Genomic DNA, 13,126 nt, shown 5'->3' with positions numbered 1-13,126 from the left:
GACGGACGTCGATGATTTATAAGCTGGTAAAGGAAGAAAGGTCGAATAAAAGGGGGGAGAGAGAGAGAGAGAGAGAGAGAGAGAGAGAGAGAGAGAGAGGAAGGGAGCGTTTAGCTTGGACATAAATAATGAAACAAAGGGATTTTTAGAAATTTGACTCCTGAAATCATGCGATTTTCGTCTCGAGATGTCATCGAGAGAATGCATCTTCAATCTTGCACCCGTCATGTTGCCAACAATATCCCAGTCACACAAACTAAAAGTAAGATAACATCAGTGTTACAATTTCGTACTCAACAATATAAATGTAATATAACACATAGTGTTACATAACATTTTGAGCGTAAGAAGTGACGAAATAAGATTCTCTAATATTAACAATAAATAAGGAAAAGTACACTGGCAATGAGAGTCAAGTGCAGTAATTGGAGGGCAACAAAATTATCAGTGATTTACCATAACATTTTGGTTTTTTGTTGACTTGTGTTCTTTAGGCATCATGAAGAAGTTTTCCAGACAATGCGCGTTGTCTGGGAAGCTACCTATTTTTGCCTGCAGAATTACTGACAAGGGAAGCGCGTTTTTCGCCGTCGACACGCGTAGATGCGTCGATGGGAATTATGCAGAAATTATGCCGTTGCTTTCCACTTGATGATCATAAAGGTATACTAATCTTCCTTGGATTACAGCATTTAGTTAATATGTTGCACATTGGGCCTAATAGTGTTTTCCGCTGAAAAATCAGACGGTCGGGAAGTCTTACGGGAAGCTCCACAAAGGATCAGGATTGTTAGGAATTTTTCTGTGAAAGTCGAGATATGCGATAAGATATCAGAAAAAAATCCAGATTTGTATTTGTCGACATCCTCGGAAAAGCGGCAAGAGCATTTTCGTCACTATCATGAAATCCATTTGGATCTCTAATCTCTGAAATCTCTGAAAATACTAACTAAAAATATAACTCAAATATATTTAATTTATTTTTTAATCATCGCCTCAGACATGTCCCGGAAATGTTGATATTAGATTTGGCAATCCTAGAGTGCACCCAGGTGAAGTTTCTGAACAAAGCTTGTAAATGTAAATTAAAAATATTAAAATAAAATCAATCAATTTTTTAATTTAAATTACATTTAATTTACATTTTTATAAAATGTAAATGTAAGGAATAAAAAGCGGAAACAAATTCGTTATCTCGATTTGCACTTCGCGAATCAAATTACAAATCACATCAGTCAGAAACTGCATCTATGATCGTCATTTCCTCGATTTTGTTATTGGCCCGGGTATAGGGCCCTATGTGCCGTCCTCGCAGGTCCTCCCACGTCTTCGTAGCTCACGCTTTAACCCTCTCTCTTCGCGAGCCAATAGGGAGATCGCGTCATCACGGCGCAGTTCCCGCGCTGGGCCTCACGGGGGCCCGGCGTCGTTCGCAATCACTTCGAGAATCAAGTCCCGCGAGCGGCCGCCATGTTGTTAGTACGTGACTCCGAATTGCTCCGAACACGACTCGTGCAGGTCGGGGCCCATATGAGTATCGACGAAACATCGACATCGACCTGATGAATCATTCACCGCCGATGTTGTTAGACTCGTAACGAGCGAGTTTCAATGATGAGTTCTAAAAGCCGTGATCATCGGATACTTCATTAAAATCATTGCGTTGATCGACCCAACTAGAGGGAATTAAAAATCGATCGTTATATGAGGGAGCTATCAAGAATAATTTGAATTACACAGGTAAAATAAAATTACAAGGCTATAACTGCATTGAATCGTAAAATAACGATAATAAGAGATTCATTAATTAATTATATTTATTAATATACTCATAATAAGCGTTGGAAATTAACAGAAGAATAAACCTATTTTTTGGCACAATATTAATCTAATATTGGCTCAATATATCCCAACGTTTAACCAATAAATTGCTAAGTAAGAGCAGGAAGAGGACTCCGCAATTTTGAGCCAAACTTCGAAAATAATAAAAGTAATAGACTGAAGGTATCGTACATCAGAAAAGGGACTCTCAACGATAATAATAACGACGATCGTACGAGGGAACGCGTTGCGCAAGGAGATTGTTGAAGACGCGTCAACGTGGGCCCGGGCGGGTGAAGACGGCACTGGGCATCCCGTGAAATGCGGCCCGCCGGCGAGAAAAACGGGGACCCGGCGCGCGGCGGCCGTCGAGGAGCGAGCGGGCCAGGGCATTGCCAGCACGGAGTGCAGCCACGGCGGTCGTGCCGCGGCGACCGCTAAGTCGTACTCGGACGTGCGCCCGGACTACGACGAGCTCGACGCGCAGGTCGGATGACAGCGCGGAATGCGCGTCTCCTATGAGGCCGCGGGCCAGCCAGGGCGTGCAGGGGGACAAAGGGGGACAGGGAGCGAAAGTCAGGTGGAACGACGACGGCGACGGCGTCTCGCGGACACGTAGCAGGCTTCCTTCCGTCGACTCGACATCTCTCGCGCCGCCTGCGACGGGACGGTGACAGACTACGCGGATCGGAATTGCTCCGGTCTCTGAGTGGCGAACGATCTGTGTTTCTGGAAGCCAACGTGACAAGACAGTGCTTGGACAGGGCGGAGTGTTTATTCTTCCTGCGAAGCAAGAGGTGAGGCACGTGAAGGTGTGACGCACGCCCTGCAAATCCAAGTGTGTAAAAAATGACTTCAATTATATACCTATGTGTGTTATTTAGTTCTCCGTGTGAAAATGACACTATATCACACATTTAAATGTTAAACAAAGTATTTAAGACCGTAATACACGACAAATAGAAAATAAAAATCCTAACCGATCAAACTGGATCTTTAATGTTTAAATAATTCGATTTGAATTTATATACTTTATATCTAATCCTGTAAACTCCGAATTTAATTTTCAGTCTTGAATCACAATTATTCTAACAGAACTGGAATAGTAATATCAATCATTAAATTGACAAGCAATTTAATAATATTGTTGCTCATGGACATCTTAGAAAGATCTTAATAATCTGATGCTGATAGTATCTTAAAACCTATTAATAATTTTAAATGTGTTGATTCATATTTATATGTAAAGTAATGTATTATTTTAATGGAAAACTAAGACATATATTGAAGCCACTTTTTACACGCTTGGATTTGCAGTGCTAATGCTGATAAAAAGGGACTGTAAACTTGGTCTACATTCAACAGTATTCGTGCATCCGAGGTGAAGGTGGAGAACGCGCTGCTAATAGACGGAAATTGGTGTATCTTCGCTGCGAACGAGGATAAGAGCGGAGTGTATCTTTTAACGAGAACCAAATTGGTATGATACTCGCCTCACTGGAATCTGTGGTGTATGGAAAAGAACGAAAGAAAGAGAAGGGAACCGTGTGAGCATTGCGAGAGGAGAATTGATACGACAATTCGTGCTTCGCTTACCCACGGTACACTTGAAGCGAAGGGCGCCCAAGCCGCAGAGAGACGGGAGACGCGTAGACCGCTGATAGAGGGGAATCGGTGTTACTGCGGGGATTAGTGGTATGAGAGACTGGTATGTCGATTGTGAGCAGCATGCTGCTTAAGTTGTACGCGAAGGCCACGATTGTGCGACTGTTACAACGCTGACGCGTGTAGAGCCGAGCATTGCGGTGATAGTGGTCTCGAAAGTGAGCAGCAGTTATACAAGAAAACGTACTCACTGAATATATCCGGACATTCGACCAACATTGGTGAATGCTCCAATAATTGCTTTCATTTACGATGATCTATTTAACTCCGGGATGTTAATGCGATTTAACATGATGTTCTTTCAGAGTGCATTGTGAATTGGTACAATTTCTTGGAAAATACGGATGTGAATGACTCAATCGTGATGGTAACTTCGCAGAAACGACTAGCGTCTAATTTCTTCATCTCCAGTTGATCGTTGGATATAAAGTTACCTGGATCATAATTGCTGCTCTGTCTTTTCTGAGCCACGGTCTGCAATGCGAATAGAAAGTTGAGATTAACTAACGCTGAAAAAAACAACGGACTGTAAGTGAATCATAATAAGTGATGTGATTCTCGCTAGACGAGGCTCTTTCGTAAGATTTGCCGCTGGCAACAGGTGCACTCGGAAGAAGAAGCGCGAAAGAAGGCGAATACGAGTAGGAGGCAAAAAAGCCGAAGAAGAGGAAGAGAAGGAGAACGCAGAAATCGGTCGTCGAAAGAGTAGCGCGCGAGCAAGGTCCCCTACGGCGATAAGGCGAGGCCCGGGTGTCGGTGGAGGGAACGTATGTATCGCGCGGGGCCGGTCGCGCGGACCGGGCCCGCCGCCGCCGCCGCCGCTGCCACTCGTGAGAGATCGCGCGCTGACCCAGATTTCGGCGGGTCAAACCGGCGCGAGGAGGCTGCGGCGGACTTTCTGAAATGGGACACGGCACAGCCTGGAGCTAAATTAGCCGCGATGTCCAATAAGAGTAAGTCCCAGTCGCAGCAGCAGCAGCAGCCGCAGCCGCAGCATTATCAGCAGCAACAGCAGCAGCAGCAGCAGCATCCTCCGCACGTGATCAAGTCAGTGGACCAACTGCCGCCGCGCTATCAGCCCCCGCCGCAGCCTACCAGCGGCATCCTGAAGAACCATCTACACTTCACCAACGGAGGTACATCGGCGCCAGGCTTGGCTCAGGCCGGCAGTAATCAAGGTCCGGGCGCGGCCTTGAACCATCATCAGACCACGCAGCCGCGCACGTTGCCGCCGCCCCCGCCGTCTTCGCAGCATCATCAGCAACAGCATCAATTGCAGCAGCCAACTCAATCACAGCAGCAATCGCAGCAGCAGCCACCATCGAAGGATGCGCAGAGCAAGTACTCGCCGAGGATAGAGCATCATCATCATCATCCCCAACAGGGTAACCCGCTGATCGCCGCCGCGTCGGCGGCAGCGTCTAAGAATCAACAACAGCCGCAGCCGTCTACCTACCTCCAACAGCCTAAGCTCGGCCAAGGTCAATACTTGCCACCCAGCAGTCAGTATCCGGCAGTGAACAACGGCCAGAGCGCGCCGGTCAGGCAGAGGATCAGCGACGACGAATTTCTGCGACTTGGCCCTGTGGAGATGCTTAAGTTCGTGCGGAAGACCGAGAGTGACATCGCTAGGCTCGCCGCCGAGCAGAATCGCCAGATACAGAACTTGGTGAGTTCTCCTTGGTGGATTCTGTAATTTTGTGTAACATAAATGACCGAAAAATTAACGAGATTTAATCGTACAAGTTCATACATGATGTCGGACTTGGAACTCGATAATTCAGTAATATAATTTGAAAAGTTTTCTGTTGTAATTATCTATGCGATATATTAATTTTACCTTCATAAATTATTTGAATACAAACTTAAATTAGGAGAGAATTTCTAAACTTTTAAAATTACCCTTACCGTATTATGTACAATTTGGTGCCTCATCCATATTATCAAGGGTCATTAGAATCTCTTCGTTTTTTCACCTCTTCAAAATAATTCAAAAAATCTCTAAAAATTCACCAACATACTTTCAACTTTCTAGAATAAATATTGACTCTTTATTTTGGAAAATAATAAAATGTATAATTTATAATTACCGAAAGACTCAAAGAGAAATTTGCACGAACAGGAATTGCTCGGTCACTAGTTACCCATATTAGTACGGTAAGGATTAATGTTATTCGTATATTTTTAGGAGACCTAAATTAATATCCTGTTGAACTCTACTTAGAATGTCGTAACTGTAAAACGCAATCTATAAATAATTATTCATACGTATCATTCGTTTTATTTTTATTTTGAATTTCGTTTACTATCGTTTTTATATAACGGTTTGCGATAAATCTGCTACAATTTCTAATCATTAACCAGAAGCTAAATTGCAAATAGAACTTGTCTTGCAAAGAACCAGAAAATCTGGCGCTTTTTTTAGGAGGTCGTGATATACATAACTCACGATATCAATAAAACGTTACGTTAACAATATTTCGTTACATCTTCGAGATGTAGGATGCTGTTTGCTGTCCTTGAAATCTTTAGCACGCTATACGGAAGTTTTTGAGGGGCTCTTGTAGGTCATACACAGATTGAACCGTCGTAATTTCAAACAGTCACGCATACGTGAGATAAACCGCAAACGATCGCGCGGACAATCGGTTTCCTCTGGCCAGCAAAATGCTTGCCAAAAGTACGCGGTCGAAATTGGTCACGCATGGCTCGCACACGTGTGATGAATAGGTGAAAGGCTTTTTCTCAGCAATCGGCGTGTACCGCGGTGCGAATGCGTCATCTGCGGCGATCAATGACTCTGTTATTTCTCTCACTACAGGCACGCGAATTAATAATACAAAACATATTCGGTTATAGAAGATATATCGGTATCACCTGTAAAAAATCTAGATTTAAAAAAACAATATATTTGAATAGCTATTTATAGTTATAAATCCTTTAAATAGATTTTTGAATAGTTATCTACGATAACAAATTTTGATTCAATTTACAATCGATTACAAAAGATATTCGGCTGAATGGAAAATCTGTCATTATCATCTATAAAAATCTAGATACAAGAGACTAGGATATATTTAAATAACTATTAACGATTATAAATTTTTTGAATAATTGAAGTTATTTATGATAATATTTATGATAAACTTTGGTATAATTTGCAATCCATTAACAAAATAATCAAAATGTTCTCGATAGTTTTCGTGTATCTAAACCCATTTGTATACATATTTATAGACATTGTGTATAACAATACAAAATTTGAAAGAAGATTGTAACTAAAATGAACGCGACTTAACAAAGCTATCTACTTTCCAGCTGAATGAGCTGCGGTTGCTGAAAGAAGCCAACCAAAGACTGAACGACGATAACCAGGAATTGCGCGATCTTTGCTGCTTTTTGGACGACGATCGTCAAAAGGGTCGCAAGCTGGCGAGAGAGTGGCAGAGGTTTGGCCGATACACAGTGAGCGTTATGCGACAGGAAGTCTCGGCTTATCAGAATAAGTTACGTCAACTGGACAATAAACAGCAGGAATTAATTAAAGACAATCTGGAGCTCAAGGAACTATGTCTATATCTCGATGAGGAACGCGGTGGTGGTCAAAGGGACGACGGCGACGGGTCGAGTTCGAGCACGAACGCCGAGGAGACTGCGCCGCCGAGGCCGAGACACACTTCCACATTTAACGGTATAATCTAGTAAAAAATGCAGACCTCTCTCTCTTTCTCTCCCTCTTGTATTAAATCAATAAACGCAAACATTTTTTTTATGCGGAAGGAAATAATCCTCAAGTATAATTTTAATTTAATTTGATATTAGAAGAATATAATAATCATAATTCGAAGAAAATGAAAGCTTCATAGAAAATGAAATCTTTTCTTAAACAAATCGCTGTCTATGTTTATGTAATATTAGTATGGTACGTGATAAATGAATACTGTGCAAATAAGTGCTTACTGTCGTCGAATGAAGAGTATGCGTAATCATATATGTGAAAGTATACGTTACAGTTATTATTTTAATGATCTTCTGGTATTTCGGAGTGATTCAGTTGCGAATCTCTTGCAGACCAAACAATGCAATACGTGAGGAGCTTGGAGCAACGGGTGAAGCAATTGGAAGAAGACAAGAGTGTTCTTCAGGCCAGAGCGCAAGGTTGGGAAGTGCTACCATCAGGTGAAGTTTGGGACAGTCCCGCAAGCCCGAACGACAATACTCACTTAGGAAGCCGACCGGAGGCCGTAGTGCGTGCTCTCCAAGTTCTCGAGGTCAGAGAACAACTGGAAAGAGAAGAAGGTCATGATGGTGAAAAGGCGTTAGTTAGAGAAATGTGCAATGTAAGTAAAGTGCCATTCCTCGATTAACACGTAATTATTACAACACGGTCTCACTTTGAAAAAATATCTTTTAAATAGAAAAGAAATCTTCTTGAAATACGATTATTTTATGACGATTTGCATCGCGTAAAACTCCCTCGAAAAAACTTCCTCTTTCGTGTGAAACAAGTGATATGACATGTTCATTACGTTAATTAATTTTTTTCCTTTTCAGGTCGTTTGGCGGAAATTGGAAGAAGGTCCGCAAGCGAGGCATTAATGATTGTGCCGGGAAAACAACTGTGTTAATTTTGGAGCGCTGTTAATATGTAACAATAAGCTCTAACATACACGACGTAAAGATAGTATTATAGTGGATAATACGCCTGCTCTTTATTGCTGCACTGAATTACACTAATTGTAAGACTTTCTATCTCGTTTTCGCCAAACTTTAAATATATATCTATTTCGTTTTAAGTACAACATAAAGTGTATATTAGTTCAGCAACAAAGAACAGACCTGCCTTGGTGAAAATTTTTAGAATTCTTTATACAATTATTTAGAATTTTTATATAAATTTCAGAATTTTTGTATAATTTTTTAAAAAAACTTGTAAAATCTGAAAAAGTTCAAGATATTTTTTCAGCAATTTTTATAAACTTAAAATATGACAAATTCTGAAAAATACGAGAAATTATGAGAAATTTGTTCACCAGGGTAATGTAAACGATATTTTATGTAGATTTTTATACGATTGTACAAAAAATAATCTCGATATGAGAATACTGATAGTATCTATTTATGTAAATGTAATTTTCGCAGATTGTCTATTAACAAAGTATTTTTACTATATAACGTCTACGATTTATTTACTGTTGGTCTCGCTCTTTTCCTCCTCCTTTTTCATCGAAAATTTGCTGTAAATACTTTGAGAAGCAATATATATAAATTATTTTACAAATAGAGAGCTTTCATATCTTTTCTAGCATTCCAATTGTAACGAAATTTTCAAAATTAGACTTACAGTATTTTCAAAATACCCAATTCACTTTTTAATTGACAAAATTGAAGATATCGGTAATCCGTAAAGTTGTAATTTAACATTCACCTTTTTCGCAAACGCCATGAGCCAGGTAATTATCCGCCGCGCGGAGCCGCTTTCCGCGAAAGGACATCCCCTCGGTGAAATTCACACTATGAATACGCAAGCGAGTGTTTATATTTCTATTTTTATCTCATCAAAGGATTTGCTTTCAATGGTGCGGGCGTTGGATTGCCCCACATACATCTCGGCTGCCTGCTACGTCGTCTAGTACCATCGTGTCAATGCGAGGCAATTAGGATATTTTCCAATCTAGCTTCGATCAATTTTATCTTCTTCGCTGTTTACTATATCTCTCGCACAAACTTAAAAACACTTGGAAATTAAAATCTTGAGTAATTACTTACACCGAAGCTATCTACATAACAGAATTAATAGAATAATTTTTTTTAGAAAAGAAAATTAATTGGCTACAGTAACATTCTCTAACCGATCGTTTATACTCATTTGTCTGTATACGTTGAAAAGAAGATATTCTTTGAACTGTTCATCTCGCATCTCTGTATTTCTTCATAAATTCTTCGCGGCCGCCGAGCTTGCGCCGCACCGGATGAAAAGCACGGTGGGGATCGCACGTAGCAGCCACCGGCTGTCGGAAAGATGAGTCGCCGGTGATGTGCTTGTGCGGAGGCCTCGCGGAGGACAACGCCAGGATTATCCTCCTTGCCGTTGTCCTGGCAGCGTACATGCTCGCAGGCGCGGCCCTCTTTCAAAGGCTGGAAAGCGATTTCGAGATACGACAGGTACAAAAAATGTATCCGGATATATATATATACATAAAATTACTCTTACTTCCGCTATAATTCTTACAAGAAATATAAAGTAAGGAATCACAGATCGAGAAAATGTCTCTTAAATTAAAATTAAGAGATTACAGTGATCTTTATACGAAGAAAATTGAAATTTCTCTTTCTAAATTATCATCAAGTGTAATTCACATCAAATGAATCAATGAATTTTGTGTGTATTTTTGTACGTGATCGATAAATATACTATTATTATGAAATCTACAAATCAGGATTGAAGAATTATATTCAATCTCAGAGTAAAATCACCTGATTTTTTTTACGTAAACTATTTAACAATCATCTGGTGTTTTTACATCCTAATTAGTATTTGCGGGTTTTCGAAGGAATTACATATTTAAAAGTTAGTAAAGAAGTTATTAAATAATACGTTAAATAATATCCATTCAAAACAATATTTTAAAACAGAAAAGAACAATAACATGAGAGCCATTAGGAGTCGGTGCGATAAACAGAGTGCAATAAATTAATACAAAAATTCATTTAATAATTCAATTAAAAATTTATTCACAAACTGTACATTTCGAACAGTTATGAATTTTTGTATTAATTTACTACCCTCCGTTTACCATGCCGACTTTTAACGGACCTCATTTTATTGTCATTTTTTATTGCGTTTAAATCAGGAGTCCTTCAGTGTTTTAAATCTGACGTCTCTATAATTTTACGATTATTTTTTCATTGGTATTTAATACTTTATAATTCATATTTTTTAGTCGCAGAAGTATAAAGATATCCAAAATGTTTATTCCCGAATTAAAACAGATGATTCTTATATTTATTGATACTTTTTGGTGATGCGCATAGGCCACAGAATTCTGGCGGGTCTATCACACGTTTCGGAAGCACCACCTGCGAGGTAGCCCCTTGGCCTTGCAGAGGCTGCACGAGCTGCTATATGCCTACGGCAACGCTTCCGCTACCGGCATCATTAACAAGAGACGCCGCTGGGACTTTCCCGGTAGCTTTCACTTCGTTGGCACCATAGTTTCTACGATCGGTAAGAAACATAGTGCAATATACTATAATGGGAATGCCAGTTACTAATCATCCGTATCCACAACGTAGCCGAGAGTATCTGGGTCAGTAGGATTTACCGGATTCATGTCAAGCACTTTGCTCCCTCATACTTTTTTAGTTCCTTGTTCTCACGATGTCGCGAAACAAATCGACTTTCAAGAAGACGCTCTTGCCCGATTCCGCACTCGAGATCTTAATATCTGTAAAAGTCAAAATTTTTTTATTACAATTATTCTTATTAATTTTAATCAGTATTCGTGAATTTAGCGGATTAAATTTAAGTTACATAATCTTATTTCTCGGATTTTTATTTTTAAAATGAAAGAAAATTGTATGATCTTCGGTTATACTCTGGAATAAATTTATCATTTATATAACATAAATAAAAAAATAAAGGGACCATCGTACCTCAAATAATTAAATAATTGCTCTTTTTTTTAATTTCTTATACTCTTCGAGTACTAATAACTTCGCGATGTACCGCGTATTTATACACTATAGAGAAAAGTTTTGTCGAGGTGATCGCATTCCTCGGCAAAACTTGGTCATAATGACGTTAAGTAAGGGGATAAGGGTCGTCGGCCGGTGTATGCATGAGAATGTTCTGGTGAATTCCAGAATGCTAATATCCCGCGACCTAGTCTTGCACTTATCCACACAACTCTGGCTTGTCCTTTGGTCGTCGATCTCTATATATGTGTGCATTCGTCGTCGTGTAATATATTTCTGAAATGAAAGAAGCGTGATACTGAAATTACTTTGTAGGATACGGAAGCACCGCACCCCAGACAACGGCGGGTAAAGCGGCAGTTGTTCTTTATGGTTTCTTCGGTTGTTCCGGTAATAATAAAAAATCTACATTTATACTTAATAACAACAAGATGTCTTAAAAAATCATAAGTAACAATATTAAAAATAATCTAGTTGTAATAATACAAAATAAAATTTCATGAATCTAGAATGAAAACTTAAATACATTACATAGGCTTAGTTCCACCTATATAAGATTAATTTCGATCTCAGTTCAATTTACTCTACACACAATACGAATACAAAAATATAAATAATAAATTAAACCGATTAAAGTTAATGTTACATTAGTGGAACGGCACCTTAATGAAGCTACTTGATCCTAACATTAAGTAATAATTTAGGCGGCATCTTGTTCTTCAATCTCTTTTTGGAGAGAATCATTACTCTCCTGGCGTGGATCTTGCGTAGCTGGCATGTACGTCGATTGAGAAGACGTCTCCGTAAGACTACATTGACATCCCGACGGATCCCCAAATCGTCGAGCACCCAGAGAACATCTCTGCCGGACATCCTTGACGATGACGACGACCATGTGAACCTGGATCAATGGAAACCGAGCGTGTACTGGGTCATGTTCTATTTATCCGTCACCTCCTGCATCGTAGCCTGTTGTGCCGCTGCACTTTACGCGCCGCTGGAGGGCTGGAATTACTTCGACGCGCTGTACTTTGCCTTCGTGAGCTTCACCACTATCGGCTTCGGCGACTTCGTTAGCACGCAACAGCCAAACTATCCTTACGTACATTGGTAAGATTGCGAAGATTGTTTCGCCAAAACGAAATCGAATTCGTATAATTTATTCAAGGCGCAAATTGAATTTCTGTAAACTAAACTTTCAATGAAAGATTCTAACAAATTTGTGATTTTTCTTTAACTAAGACGCGCCAGTAGCTTTTCGCATTAAAGCTCTGAAAACGCAAATAAATATACAGCAGTTTTATTCTTCATATATGCAGGTATAGATTCACGAATTTTGTTTTCCTCGTGGTGGGATGTTGCTGTATATACTCCTTGCTGAACGTCACATCGATCGTAATAAAGCAGGGCCTGAATTACGTGATACATAAATTACAATACGGTAATCGGAATGTAGCGGCACCGTATTTACCAAGGAGACAGTCCTCTGTATCTACCGTATACTATTCGAAGAGGAGGCCGAACAGGCTTGTTAGTAGGGACTCGATCAGGGCGCAGGATAACTCAGAGACGCCTCGCAGGATGTCGGGCGAACTGGTCTCCATGAAGGAATTCCTGTCCGCGAATAAAGTTTCTTTGGCTATGATGCAGAAGCAGTTGTATGACGCCGCACAGAAACAAAAGGGTGGAGGATCGCTCGCCGCTACGCCGAATCATCAGGTGTTGAAGCCCGGAGCGGTGGGTCCGCTTGCGATTGCCAGCGAAAAATTTGAAAGCAAAAGCACGATAAACAGATAGAAAAATTATGGCATAATAGAAGCTACAGAAAATATGTAAAAGCGTACATCTGTGTCAATCGTATTTTTTATGATGTTCATCTCGCAAGCATTTGCCAATTTTTAAAGCAAATTTGTCGACATTATGTGTGCTATGTTGCCTAAAA

General features: G+C 40.1%; 2 protein-coding genes and 1 pseudogene across 4 annotated transcripts; 2 read left to right on the top strand and 1 right to left on the bottom strand.

Moving 5' to 3' along the window:
* Positions 1-1,297: 1,297 nt before the first annotated feature.
* On the bottom strand, positions 1,298-2,772 carry LOC108758482 (uncharacterized; annotated as a pseudogene).
* Positions 2,579-8,324, top strand: Ccdc85 (coiled-coil domain-containing protein 85). Of its 3 annotated transcripts, none has more exons than XM_018503459.1 (6): positions 2,592-2,659; positions 3,139-3,707; positions 3,792-5,155; positions 6,805-7,177; positions 7,558-7,826; positions 8,041-8,324. In XM_018503459.1, the coding sequence occupies exons 3-6, from the start codon at positions 4,256-4,258 to the stop codon at positions 8,083-8,085; spliced, it is 1,587 nt and encodes a 528-aa protein (XP_018358961.1). In that variant the 5' UTR covers positions 2,592-2,659; positions 3,139-3,707; positions 3,792-4,255; the 3' UTR covers positions 8,086-8,324. The 3 variants fall into 3 exon arrangements, with proteins under 3 accessions (XP_018358956.1, XP_018358961.1, XP_018358969.1); XM_018503467.1 differs by having other exon boundaries at positions 3,139-4,014; positions 4,088-5,155; XM_018503454.1 differs by having other exon boundaries at positions 2,579-2,618; positions 3,187-5,155.
* Positions 8,325-9,516: 1,192 nt separating this feature from the next.
* LOC108758139 (potassium channel subfamily K member 13) lies at positions 9,517-13,123 on the top strand. Its single transcript, XM_018502943.1, has 5 exons — positions 9,517-9,651; positions 10,522-10,714; positions 11,500-11,574; positions 11,889-12,294; positions 12,504-13,123. The coding sequence occupies exons 1-5, from the start codon at positions 9,523-9,525 to the stop codon at positions 12,979-12,981; spliced, it is 1,281 nt and encodes a 426-aa protein (XP_018358445.1). The 5' UTR covers positions 9,517-9,522; the 3' UTR covers positions 12,982-13,123.
* The last annotated feature ends 3 nt before the right edge of the window (positions 13,124-13,126 follow it).

Source organism: Trachymyrmex cornetzi, unplaced genomic scaffold, assembly GCF_001594075.2.
Source record: "Trachymyrmex cornetzi isolate Tcor2-1 unplaced genomic scaffold, Tcor1.1 scaffold1017, whole genome shotgun sequence".
NCBI classification, from domain to species: domain Eukaryota; kingdom Metazoa; phylum Arthropoda; class Insecta; order Hymenoptera; family Formicidae; genus Trachymyrmex; species Trachymyrmex cornetzi.
The sequence above is the reverse complement of the archived record's forward strand: the minus strand, read 5'-3'. Positions and strand labels throughout refer to the sequence as shown.